General features: G+C 39.7%; 1 protein-coding gene across 1 annotated transcript in view; it reads left to right on the plus strand.

Moving 5' to 3' along the window:
* Positions 1 to 1,884: 1,884 nt before the first annotated feature.
* The window catches only part of LOC120931780 (pendrin-like), a 36,695-nt gene continuing 25,793 nt past the window's right edge, over positions 1,885 to 12,786 (plus strand). The window contains exons 1-8 of the mRNA XM_040343545.1: positions 1,885 to 1,985; positions 2,220 to 2,371; positions 3,021 to 3,160; positions 4,520 to 4,630; positions 6,729 to 6,910; positions 8,379 to 8,543; positions 10,828 to 10,980; positions 11,071 to 11,153. Coding sequence (XP_040199479.1) covers positions 2,229 to 2,371; positions 3,021 to 3,160; positions 4,520 to 4,630; positions 6,729 to 6,910; positions 8,379 to 8,543; positions 10,828 to 10,980; positions 11,071 to 11,153 — 977 coding nt within the window. The 5' untranslated portion in view covers positions 1,885 to 1,985; positions 2,220 to 2,228. The remainder of the gene's footprint in view (positions 1,986 to 2,219; positions 2,372 to 3,020; positions 3,161 to 4,519; positions 4,631 to 6,728; positions 6,911 to 8,378; positions 8,544 to 10,827; positions 10,981 to 11,070; positions 11,154 to 12,786) is intronic.

Raw genomic sequence — 12,786 nt, forward strand, 5'->3', positions numbered from 1 at the left:
CCGACAACCAATGGCAAGGGTTGTCGGGAAGAGGTCCTGTCCTCATCAACATGGGGACAGGGTGCTCTGGGGTGGGGGGGCCCGCAGTGCGCCCCCCTGCCCCAGAGCACCCAACCCCCCCATGTTGAGGGCATGCGGCCTGGCACGGCTCAGGAGGGGGGGGACGCTCGCTCGTCCCCACTCCCATTCCTGACCGGCCGGGTAGCGTGCTTTGGATACCTAAGGGCCTGGTATGCTCCTGGGGGGGGAACCCATGCCGTTTTTTTCTTTGAAAATTGGCATGGAGTTCTCCCTCTCAGGAATGCATGCTGAGCGACGCTGACATTTTTTTTTATAATTATTTGTTTTCCCGGCGCGTCTTTTTTTTTCACCCGTCGCAACTTTAGTGTCCCGTCGAAATTCTCAAAGCCGCCCGGCGTTAATTACGTTCGCGCGCTGCACGTCGGGAAAATTACGTCACACGCATGCGCAGTACGGCCGGCGCGGGAGCGCGCCTCATTTAAATTTTAAACGCCCCCAGGAGAGGAGGACCGCCTTACGACGGCGGCACTTAAGTTACACGGCGTGTAATTTCTACCTAAGTGCTTTGACGATCAGGCACTTAGGTAGAAATTTTAAGTCAGTGTAACTTAACTGCTGAAATTTAAGTTACGCAGACTTTTTGAGAATTTGGCCCATAGTGTACCAAGATGGGAGTCGCAGGCAGCATAGCAAAATACTAATTTCATTCTTTTCCTCTCATGCCATTTATTTCAGTGCCCATAAGTGCCAGCCACCTGTCAGTGCTCAGCTGTCAGTGCCATCAGTCAGTGTCCATACATCTGTGCCAGCCATCCATTAGTGCCCACCCGTCAGTGCCACTGCCAGCCATCAGTGCCACCTATCACTGTCAGCCATCAGTGCGTGCCACCTATCAGTGCTGCATAATCAGTGCTCATCAATCAGTGCCAGCCATCAGTGCGTGCCGCCTATCAGTACCCATCGATCAGTGCCACTGCCAGCCATCAGTCCCGACTCCCAACCATCAGTCAGTGCCACCTTTTAGTACCCATCAATCAGTGCCATCTATTAGTGCAAGCCATCAGTGCATCACTGTCACATGACATTAAAAAAAGTATCGGTAATCGGTATCGGCGAGTACTTGAAAAAAAAGTATCGGTATTTGTACTCAGTCTTAAAAAAGTGGTATCGGGACAACCATAGTATATATATATATATATATATATATATATATATATATATATATATATATACCACAGTAGGGGAATTTTCTCCTCACTTTCAGCAATAGTTTTAGGTGTTACTAGTATAGCAAGTCCTGATGGGGTATCTTCCCAATGGGGCCACAGAAAGTAATAAAAACCTTCCAAAGATTCTAACCTTTCCCTAAGCTGCCCAAAATGATTTAAATAATTCAGATATTGTTAAAAAGAAAAAAAAATCAGGTAATTGCTTTTTTTGGATAATTCAAAATTAGCAGAAGTTGGGTTTTAATGAAACTTTTGTTTGGAATAAATAGAGCAATAAAAAAAAATTGCAGTTTATAGAAATATACCTTTTTTACAGTGTATATTATTGTCACTAAGTATAGGCTTTTTAGTCAAATTAACAAAAATTTTATAGTAGGAAAAATAAGTCAGTCTGGGATACAGGTGAGATATTGCATTAAACAGGATTAAGCAATAGTTCCATATGTCTGGCAGTTTAAAATCAGCTACTTGAATTCATGTTGCAGTTATTTAAAATAATAAATGTTACAAATGCACTTACATGAATAGCAATTGGTGCATTATATCCCACTTAGAAGGAAGTAGGGTTAATGTACGTGTGTGTGTGTGTGCGCTGGATGGCAAGTTTATTCTCACTCAAACTGGTGATGGGAGCCTCTGTTTTCCCATAAATAGAACTTCCCTTGGGCTGCAAGGACTATATAATGTGGATGGAATAGTACAACTGCCTATTGCTGGGGGCTGCTGCAGTCACAGGTACATACATTTTCTGCATAACTGTATTTTAGAGCTTTGCATATACATATATATATGCATACATTACATTTCCAAGCACTTAGTTCTTGTAAATCTATTGCAATGTATACAGAGGAGCTGAAAAAAGTAGCAACTTAGTTACAAAGGTAGTTTTTAGTTTCATCTTCCAAATAACAGAAATAACTGCATTATAATATTAACGCGTTAATATGTTAACATGTAATATCTTTGTAGGTCTTTGAAATGGATCCAGGTCCGATGGATACGCACAGCCCCGGGTATCTGGTGGCACGATCTGTCTACTCTGATCCAGTTTTCCAAGAAGAAAATGAAAAGAAGGAAATTGTTAAGAAGACCATACAAGAACGGTTTCAAAAGAATTGCAGGTTGTTATTGCTCCAGTTCTTCTGGACTTGGACTTGGATGTGGTGCCATGGAATACAGTGTTGTTTTTGCCAGGAAGCAATAGAATATGTTATGCTGAACTACAATTTATAGCTCAAGAAAAGAGGCAGAATTAACAACGTGTTATAAGAGTTACAAACTAGTGTAAAAACCTAGCATGATGAAAACCGGTATCTCCCCCTGACTACAAGCTCTACCAATCTTAAACAGAATTATGTAGTCATCCACCTTCTGAGAAGGAGATACTGGTGGTGATCTAAAGAAAGCTAAAACATTTTCTTATATGTTCACATTATATATATTATAAAGTGATGTGTTTGCCATGCCCTATAAAGTTTAGATTTAATTGTGGATACCCTTTACCATCAGCTAATTGGATTATATATTTTTATTTATTATTGCATTTTTGAGCAACTTTGTTTTAGGACATGGTAAGCAACTAAACATTTTATTTTTTTTATTTGAGCTAAAAAAGGAAATGCAAACTCTTGATTGGCTATGATCTACTAACTAAACAGAAAAAAAGTATTAAAAACGTATTTTTTTACATATTTTCTGGAGATAAAACAATTAAATAATTTGGTATGTATATGGAAAATGTATTTATTGACTTATGTTTGTTTCTGGCAGCTGTACATCTAGAAGGGCTCTTTTGATTGTCAAGTCATTTTTCCCAGTCCTGGACTGGCTGCCAAAATACAGATGGAAAGAATGGATTGTAAATGACATAATTTCTGGAGTCAGCACAGGTCTTGTTGGCACATTGCAAGGCAAGTATAAATTATGTCTAAAAGAAACACTTTCACTTTTGGGAGAATAAAATTGAATCTACTTGTTTGAAAAGCTATTGTACGAATTAAAAAAAATGTAAACTGATATATTTGCAGGAAAAATTTGTACAAGTCTACTGTAATCTTTCCGCCAAAACGACACAATCTTTAGCGAGTAGGTTGACGCTAATATTATTTTATAATTTGTAGATCTTTGGGCATACACTTATTTTGAGCATTCCCTTTGTAGGTCCTCTTAAGCCTCGTACACACGACTGGTTTTCCCGGCAGGAAAAAATTCCAGGGGAGCTTTTGGCCCGGAAAACCGGCCGTGTGTATGCTTCATTGCAGTTTTCCAGACAGGAAAACTGCCGTGAATCACGGCGGGAAAAAAGAGAGCTGGTTCTCTATTTTCCCACCGGTTTTTGCAGCGGTTTTTAACCTGGCAGTTTTCCTATGGGAAACACTGCGGTGGAGCATACACACGGCCGGGATTCCCGGCCAAAGCTCTCACCGCAGTTTTCCAGACGGGAAAACCTCTGGTGTGTGCAGGGGGAAAGTTACCGAGCAGGTTCTCGGTTTTTCCCCCGGGATTCCCGGCGGAATTTTTACCGCCGGAAATTCCGTACGTGTGTACAGGGCTTCAGTTTCAAACTGGGTTGTTCATTCACCACTGTGCTAACCACTTCATTTAACAAACAAAACTATGCAAATGCACTTACTTACAGTAACCATTTCGCATTTATCAAAATTCTTGATGAAGGGTTAAAATCTGGTTACTAAAGGAAACAGTACACCAATTCTCTTTGTAGTATCCTTGGAACGCCAACATTCCAATAGCATGCTAGTAGGTTCATTAGCTTTCTACCAAGCTTACATTAGGTAGTAGATTGTGAGTCCCTGAAAGAACAGCTCCTTTCAGGGTCCAGGTAAAGAACTTCATAGTATGATGATACTGTAGGAAAACATAAATAGAACATAATATGATATGCTGTTTCTTAAGGATAATACATTGTTCACCTTGTGCTGTAGTTTTTCTTACAGACTCTGTATTTACATGATGCATGTGCCTTTAGGCTGTGCTGTGCCCCATAGTGTTAACAATGACTGAAGATGTTAGAAAATTCACATACAATACCTTACTGGAAACCTGGTCTTTCGTAGACCTTACAGAACGCCACAAAGTACTATCGTGGGGATCAAATCTAGGTTTTGGTTGGCTGTAGAAAGAAAATAGGACAAGTGCGAGGCTTTGAGTAATAGTCAATAAATATGAACATTTCATTCTTAGCCAAAATGATTTGAGAAGAACAATAAACATCCATTAGCGACAAGCTGATAATTAATATATATTTCCAGGCTTGGCCTTCGCATTACTCGCTGCTGTTCCTGTCGGATATGGTCTCTACTCTTCTTTCTTCCCCATTCTCACATACTTTATCTTGGGAACATCTAAGCATATCTCGGTTGGTAAGTTGTATTGATCTCTGTTCACATTTTGTTTTGCTATAATGCTAATATAGTAATTGTCTCTGTGACAGGGTTGGCAGACCCGTATTTATCATAGTAAACTGCTGCATATTCAAATGTTATTTTCATAGGGACAGATTCACTTTAATATTGTATTGCATATTTTGCTGTACTTTTACAGTGGAAAATATTTTCTATGTGGAAGGTGATCATTTGTTGTGAAGTTTGTAATTAAAGGCAGCTAGCAATATTGTGGTGTTAATATACTAAGTAATAAGTGCACATTTTCTTTGCAAAGTAAACTTTCCCTTAGCTTAATGAATGAGGTGAAGGTAAGTAAAAAATGACTTTGCAAAAAACACCAAATCATGTGCAAGCTAATGAGATGATTGAAGTCAGCAAAGATTTACTTTGTTCATTAAGCTAAACATATGTATATTTAGCTTAATAGGGTGAAGGGTGAAGCTGTGCCATCTTGAATCATACAATTATGTTCAGGCAGAAATACTTTTTTTTTTAATGATTGAGTGTTTTTTGCAAAGTGAATTTTCACTTAGCTTCACCTCATTCACTAAGTGAAAATTCACTTTGCAAAGTGAACATGCTTTACTCCTTTAGTAAACCAACCCCTATGTATTACTTAAAGTGGTTGTAAAGGTTATTTTTTTTTTTTAAATAACAAACATGTTATACTTACCTCCACTGTGCAGTTCGTTTTGCACAGAGTGGCCCCGATCCTCAAGTTCTGGGGTCCCACGGCGGCTCTTGCGGCTCCTCCCCGCAATGGCTAACCTTGCAGGCGTGCTCCTGTGTCATACACTCAGCGTCCATACCCCCCGGCGACCGCATCATTGGATTTGATTGACAGCAGCGGGAGCCAATGGCTGCTATCAATCTATCCAATCAACGCCGAGACTCCGTGGAGAAGAGGACGCCGGGGACGCGCAGAGCAGGTGAACAGGCTCAGGTAAGTAAAACGGGGGGGGCTGGGGGTCCGTGATTGCCAGGTGTTTTTTCACCTTAATGCATAGGATGCATTAAGGTGAAAAAAACACGAACCTTTACAACCCCTTTAAGCTGTAAACACAATAAATATACAAAGTAGATGCCACGCTAGATAATAGTTTACAAACTATCAAAGTGAAAAAAAGGTAAAAATGAAAAACTAAAGCAGAGTCCCATTGAAAATCCAGCCCATATATAACTAGGGAATGACACCCATCCGTGCACGTAAAGATATAAAACTGCAAAGAAGAAATCATGATAGGATCCTTTAAACAAGTATCCGGAACTGCAACTATTGTCTGGTAGTGCTCAAAAACATAAAACACTTCACTTCCTGTATTGTTAGCCTTTTCGGCCAATCCCCAGACGACGTCCGTTAGTGACAAAACACGTAGGGTGAAGCCTACGACGGTGACGTCATCACGTTCTGTTTCCCAGATGGTGGATGGGCGAACAATACAGGAAGTGAAGTGAAGTGGATGGAGACGCAGCGGTTTTGTGTTTTAAGTTATGCTGCTGTTTCGCTACTATAAAGCTTCTATTTTGTAAGTGCTACTTATTCATTTTATTAAATATATTTATTCAAATTACTGCACTATGGGAGCTTCTCTTTTATGTTTTTGAGCACTACCAGACAATAGTTGCAGTTCCGGATACTACCTAAGATCCTGGGGAGACCGTCATTTTCCCTGAGCATAACTATCAGGTAAGCAGGCTACGTATTAACCTGAGTGTCGAGCTGGACGCACTTTTGTTTAAAGGATCCTATCATGATTTCTTCTTTGCAGTTTTATATCTTTACCTGCACGGATGGGTATCATTCCCTAGTTATCTATGGACTGGATTTTCAATGGGACTCTGCTTTAGTTTTTCTTTTTTACATTTTTTCCCTTTGATATTTTGTAAACTATTATCTATATCACTTTGTATATTTATTTTGTTTGAGTTTTTGTACTAGACTTTAATGTGCTGGCAGCTGTTTTCTTTTTTTAAATACAGATTTATATACTATTTTATATTTATTTCTAGCGCAGTGTTAGCCTTTGGGCTCCCTTTTTCACATTACTTAAGCTGTGTCTGTATGTATCAACAGGACCCTTTCCTGTAACCAGCTTGATGGTGGGAACAGTTGTTCTTAGTATGGTTCCTGATGCAAAATTTGTCATGCAAAGTAACACAACTGGATTGAACTCAACTATAATAAACACGGCAGCCAGAGACGCAGCCAGAATTATGGTTTCAGGGACTCTGAGTTTCCTGATTGGAATCATTCAGGTAATATATCTTGTTCAGCAATAGTAGGCAATGCCTAAAAGGGAAATTTACCCATAACAGTTTGATAACAATGAATGTTCTTTAACCTCTTACCTGCTCTGTAAGCTCTTGGAGGGAATGATAAGGGACTATATACATAGATTTTAGTAATGAGAACGGTGTCATTAGCAGTAATCAGCATGGATTCATGAAGAATCGTTCTTGCCAAACCAATCTATTAACCTTCTATGAGGAGTTGAGTTGCTATCTAGATAAAAGAAAGGTCCGTAGACATGGTATATCTGGATTTTGCAAAAGCATTTGACACAGTTCCCCATAAACGTTTACTGTACAAAATAAGGCCTGTTTTCATGGACCAATATGTGAGTACATGGATTGAAAACTGGCCACAAGGGCGAGTTCAGAGGGTGGTGATAAGTGGGGAGTACTCAGAATGCTCAGGGGTGGAAAGTGGGGTCCCCCAGGGTTCTGTGCTGGGATCAATCCTATTTAATTTGTTCATAAACAATCTGGAGGATGGGGTAACCAGTTCAACCTCTGTTTTTGTGGACAATACTAGGCTAAGCAGGGCAATAACTTCTCTGCAGGATGTGGAAACCTTACAAAAAAATCTGAACAAACTAATGGGGTGGGCAACTACATGGCATATGAGATTCAATGTAGAAAAAATTAAAATAATGCATTTGGGAGGCAAAAATATGAATGCAATCTATACAGTGGGGGGGAGAACCTCCGGTGGAATCTACGATGGAAAAGAACTTGGGGGTCCTAGTAGATGATAGGCACATCAATGGCATGCAATGCCAAGCTGCTGCTAACAAAGCAAACAGAATATTGGTATGCATTAAAAAGGGGATCAACTCCAGATATAAAACAATAATTCTCCCACTCTACAAGACTCTGGTCCGGCCGCACTTAGAGTCTTGTATAATGTTTTATATAGCTATACCTGCAAAAGTGGCCAGCATCAAGTGATCTATCAGGAATTCATTTTCTGATTAAAGTTTCTCTTTGTTATGTAAGTTATGCCCCATGCAGCATAGCGTTTTTATCTTATATTCCTCCAAATTGGTACCGACGTAGAACAAAAATGTTTCTTATTTAATAAGCCTTGGAGTTATTTCAGCTAAAAGATTTACAGTGGCAGTATTTCATTACATCATTGTAAATTAAAAGGCATTTTTATTAAAACGCTGCAAATCTGACTTCAGCTGCATATAGCTAGATGAGTGAAAGGTGACTTATAATTGGTTGCTATGAGTAGAGGAACATTTTTATTTGCCATATTAAATAATTTCATAAAGATAGCATGTTACAATGTCTACAGCTTACAATACTTTTCTCCTTGCTGTCCAATAGTAATAGACAGTCCTGAGTGTATAAACCATGGGAACGTGTTTGATTCTGTAGGTCTGTGCCATTCAGCAATCTTCTACCCTAACTAGTTAATCTATTTGTGTCTTTCCAGCTTGTGTTTGGAATCTTTCAGATTGGCTTCATTGTCAGGTACCTGGCTGACCCTTTGGTGGGTGGATTCACCACAGCAGCAGCTTTTCAAGTGTTTGTCACCCAAGTCAAACAAATGCTCAATGTACCAACCAACAACTACAATGGAGTACTCTCTATAATATATGTAAGTTTATGAAATATTTTACATATTTTTTTAATACGATAGAGTTTCCTCTGTAGATCAGTATACAGTATATAGAAATGTTTATCCAGAATTATATCTACCTGAATAAATCATTAAGGAGCCATGGGGTACTTATGAGCTGCTGGGCAGTGAAATGATCTACCACTAGTTAGGTCTGTTCTTTCAATGGCAAACAGCCGGCTTCTTTAGATCTCAAACAAATCAGAAAAAAAAATGTTGCTAGGTTAAACATGCACAGTAGTATCATCATTATTAACATACAAATAGGTAATAATATAGCCATAAGCCCTTTATGGTAATGGCAAATAGAGCTCGCAACACAGGTGAGACACAAAGAAGAAAATAAAAAAGGTATACTTTACCAACATGTATGATAAGTGCAGCAAACCCAAATATCGAAATATACCTTTGAACGGGAGATACCATAGAGAATCAAAAACAGGAACAAGAGAATTTATATGCTAACTCTGTGGGAGCAGCTCAAGTGGACCAAAGGCTGATACCTGCTCCATTTTGTTTCAGTAGATACCGTGTTTCCCCGAAAATAAGCCTGGGTCTTATATTAATTTTGGCAAAAGACACAGTAGGGCTTATTTTTGGGGTAGGTCTTACCATGTAATGTGCTGTCTTCTCTTCCCCTCTCTCGACCTGCCTGTTAGCAATCCCCAGTGTGAACTTAATTAAAATGCTTGTAAAATCTTGTAATCCACTCTATTACAGTATTATATAATGTACAATGTGTGTATTTCTGTAATATAATTGTGCCAAATACCTTCATTATAGCACCGCTCTGCGCTTTTGTGACCTGCCGGAGCTCTCTTCCCTGCATTTATGTTACAGAAACACACACATTGTACATTGTGTACTACTGTAATAGAGTGGGTTATAGGATTTTAAACTAGGGCTTATTTTCGGGGTAGGGCTTATATTGCAGTCCTCCTGGAAATTTACGCTAGGTCTTATTTTAGGGGTAGGTTTTATTTTCGGGGAAACAGGGTAACAGGCACACAAAGAACAGGGTTCTGCATTATTTGTCTTAGTAGTAGTAATCAGCATGGGTTTACAAAAGGTCGTACTTGACAAACAAACCTATTAACCTTCTACGAGGAAGTGAGCTGCCACCTGGACAAAGGTAGGCCTGTGGATGTTGTGTATCTGGATTTTGCAAAAGCATTTGATACAGTGCCTCACAAACCTTTAATCTACAAACTGAGGTCTGTAGGCATGGACCATAGGGTTTGTTCTTGGATATAAAACTGGCTACAGGGGCGTGTCCAAAGGGTGGCTTTGAATAATGTGTACTCAGAATGATCTAAAAGGGAAAGTGGGGACCTACTCTGTTTAATTTATTTATAAATCATATAGAAAATGGGATAAATAGGTCAATCTCAGTATTGGTGATGACACCAAAATGAGTAAAACGATACCATCACAGAAGGAGATAGAAACCTTACAAGAGGACGTCAATAAATGAATGGAGTGGGCAACTACATGGCAAATGAGGTTCAACTATGAACAATGTAAAGTAATGCACATGAGGGTTAAAAATATAAACACAAGTAACTCACTAGGGTGAGAACTTCTAGGGGATTCCAGGATGGAGAAGGATCTAGGCGTCCTAGTAGAAGACACACTGAGCAATAGCATGCTATGTCAAGCTGCTGCAAGCAAAGCCAGCAGAATATTAGCATGCATTAAAAAGGGGATTTACTCCAGAGATAAATTGATAATTCTGCCACTTTAATAAACTTTGGTTTCGACCGCGTCTGGAGTATTCCATCCAGTTCTGGGCACAATCCTCAGGAGGGATGTGCTGGAACTGGAGCGAGTTCAGAGAAGGGCAACCGAATTAATAAGAACCTCAATTATGAGGTACGACTACACGCGCAAAATGTATCTTGGAGCAGGATGGGATGATCCTAGGCAAGAAATTTACTAAAACTGGTGCACACAAAAACTGGTGCAGTTGTGCATAGTGACCAATCAGATTCTAGGTTTTATTGTCAAAGCTTAATTAAATAGGCTGAAGTTAGAAGCTGATTGGTTACTATGCACAGTTGCACCAGATTCTGTGTGCACCAGTTTTTGCTAATCTCCCCTTTGTGTTTACTACTAAATATGTTGTAGACCCTAGAAAAAATGCTTAGTGGCAAAATCAGCCCCCATAAAATCCACTCATAATGTAACATGCACTGTTATCAATAGAAATATTGGATGAAACCAGTTTGAGTTAAGTAATGTTTGTTCATTTGTTTTTCTACAGACAATTAGGGATATATTTTTAAATATTTCAAAAACAAATATCGCTGATCTGATTGCCGGGCTCCTGACTCTTGTTGTGTGTGTGGGGGTTAAAGAAATAAATGATCGCTACAAACACATACTTCGAGTACCTATCCCTATAGAAGTCTTGGTGGTATGTATTTTAGCATTGAATGATATTGTAAGAGGTTGAAAAAAAAATTACTGTACATACTTATTCCTTCAATTTTGTTTTCCAAAACAGACCATAGTGGCTACGGGAATTTCATATGGAGCTAACCTGGCACTGAAATACAATGCAGGCATTATAAGAACAATTCCTAGTGGGTAAGTGCAGTCATTTTTTATATGTTTTATACTATGAGATTTTCAGTTGAATACTGTAGTATTAAGGGATCACTTTGAAGGTTAGATAAGTATGGACTAAAAACAAATAAATTCACATGCTCTATGTGGCGGCATTGGTGTGATGCTGCAGCTGTCACACGACGGCTCTAAGCCTAACAACTGAGTGATTACATCACCACTAATCACTCAGTTCTCGGTCTGTTTAGAGCTGAGAGCAGTGACTATCTGTCACTGCTGTCCACTCTTCTTCTCCAGTGCTCACTGGGGCGCCTGGCAGGGGTAGCTGGCTCTGGCTCTCAGCTGTGATCTGAGAGGTGGAGCCAGCTGTCATTCAGGCAGCCGGGTGGATCCCAACAATATTGTCAGCATCCTTGAGCGGCTTTGCCATATCTGATGCTATTAGCTATCTATGGGTCACAGGAGAGCAGAAGTATGTGCAAGTATGTCAAATGAACTTAATACACAGCCATTAATGTCTAAACTGCTCGCAACAAAAGTGAGTACACCCCTAAGTGAAAATGGCCTCTTCTAAAGATGACTCACAAGAAAGAGCCCAAACAGTTTGCTTAACCACTTAAGGACCGCCTCCTGCACATATACGTCGGCAGAATGGCACATCTGGGCACAAGCACGTACATGTACGTCCTCTTTAAGTGCCCAGCTGTGGGTAGCTCTGCGACCGCGGCTGCGGGACCCGCGTACCCGATTGCCGCTGGAGTCCCGTGTAAACACAGCTTCCCCGTTCTTCACTGTGGCGCTGTCATTGATTGTGTGTTCCCTAATATAGGGAAACACGATCAATGACGTCACACATCCAGCCCCACCCCCCTACAGTTAGAAACACATATGAGGTCACACTTAACCCCTTCAGCGCCCCCTAGTGGTTAACTCCCAAACTGCAATTGTCATTTTCACAGTAAACAATGCATTTGTATAGCATTTTTTGCTGTGAAAATGACAATTGTCCCAAAAATGTGTCAAAATTGTCCGATGTGTCCGCCATAATGTCGTGGTCACGAAAAAAATCGCTGATCGCCGCCATTAGTAGTACATTTTTTTTTATTAAAATGCAATAAAACTATCCCCTATTTTGTAAACACTATACATTTTGTGCAAACCAATCGATAAACACTTATTGCAATTTTTTTTACCAAGAATAGGTAGAAGAATACGTATCGGCCTAAACTGAGGAAATTTTTTTTTTTTTTTATATATATTTTTGGGGGATATTTATTATAGCAAAAAGGAAAAAATATTGATTTTTTTTTCAAAATTGTCGCTCTATTTTTGTTTATAGCGCAAAAACTAAAAACCGCAGAGGTGATCAAATACCACCAAAAGAAAGCTCTATTTGTGGGAAAAAAAGGACGCCAATTTTGTTTGGGACCGCGCAATTGTCAGTTAAAGCGACGCAGTGCCGAATCGCAAAAACTGTCCGGGTCCTTTACCTGAATTTTGGTCCGGGTCTTAAGTGGTTAAGACAAGCAGACTAAGGACATGGATTACTCAACCCAAGTTAAACTTATTTGATTCAGATGGTGTTAAGTGTGTGTGGCAGCAACCAAGTGAGGCTTTCAAAAACAAGTGTGTCTAGCCTACAATCAACCATGGT

This window comes from Rana temporaria, chromosome 3, assembly GCF_905171775.1.
Source record: "Rana temporaria chromosome 3, aRanTem1.1, whole genome shotgun sequence".
Lineage (NCBI taxonomy): Eukaryota > Metazoa > Chordata > Amphibia > Anura > Ranidae > Rana > Rana temporaria.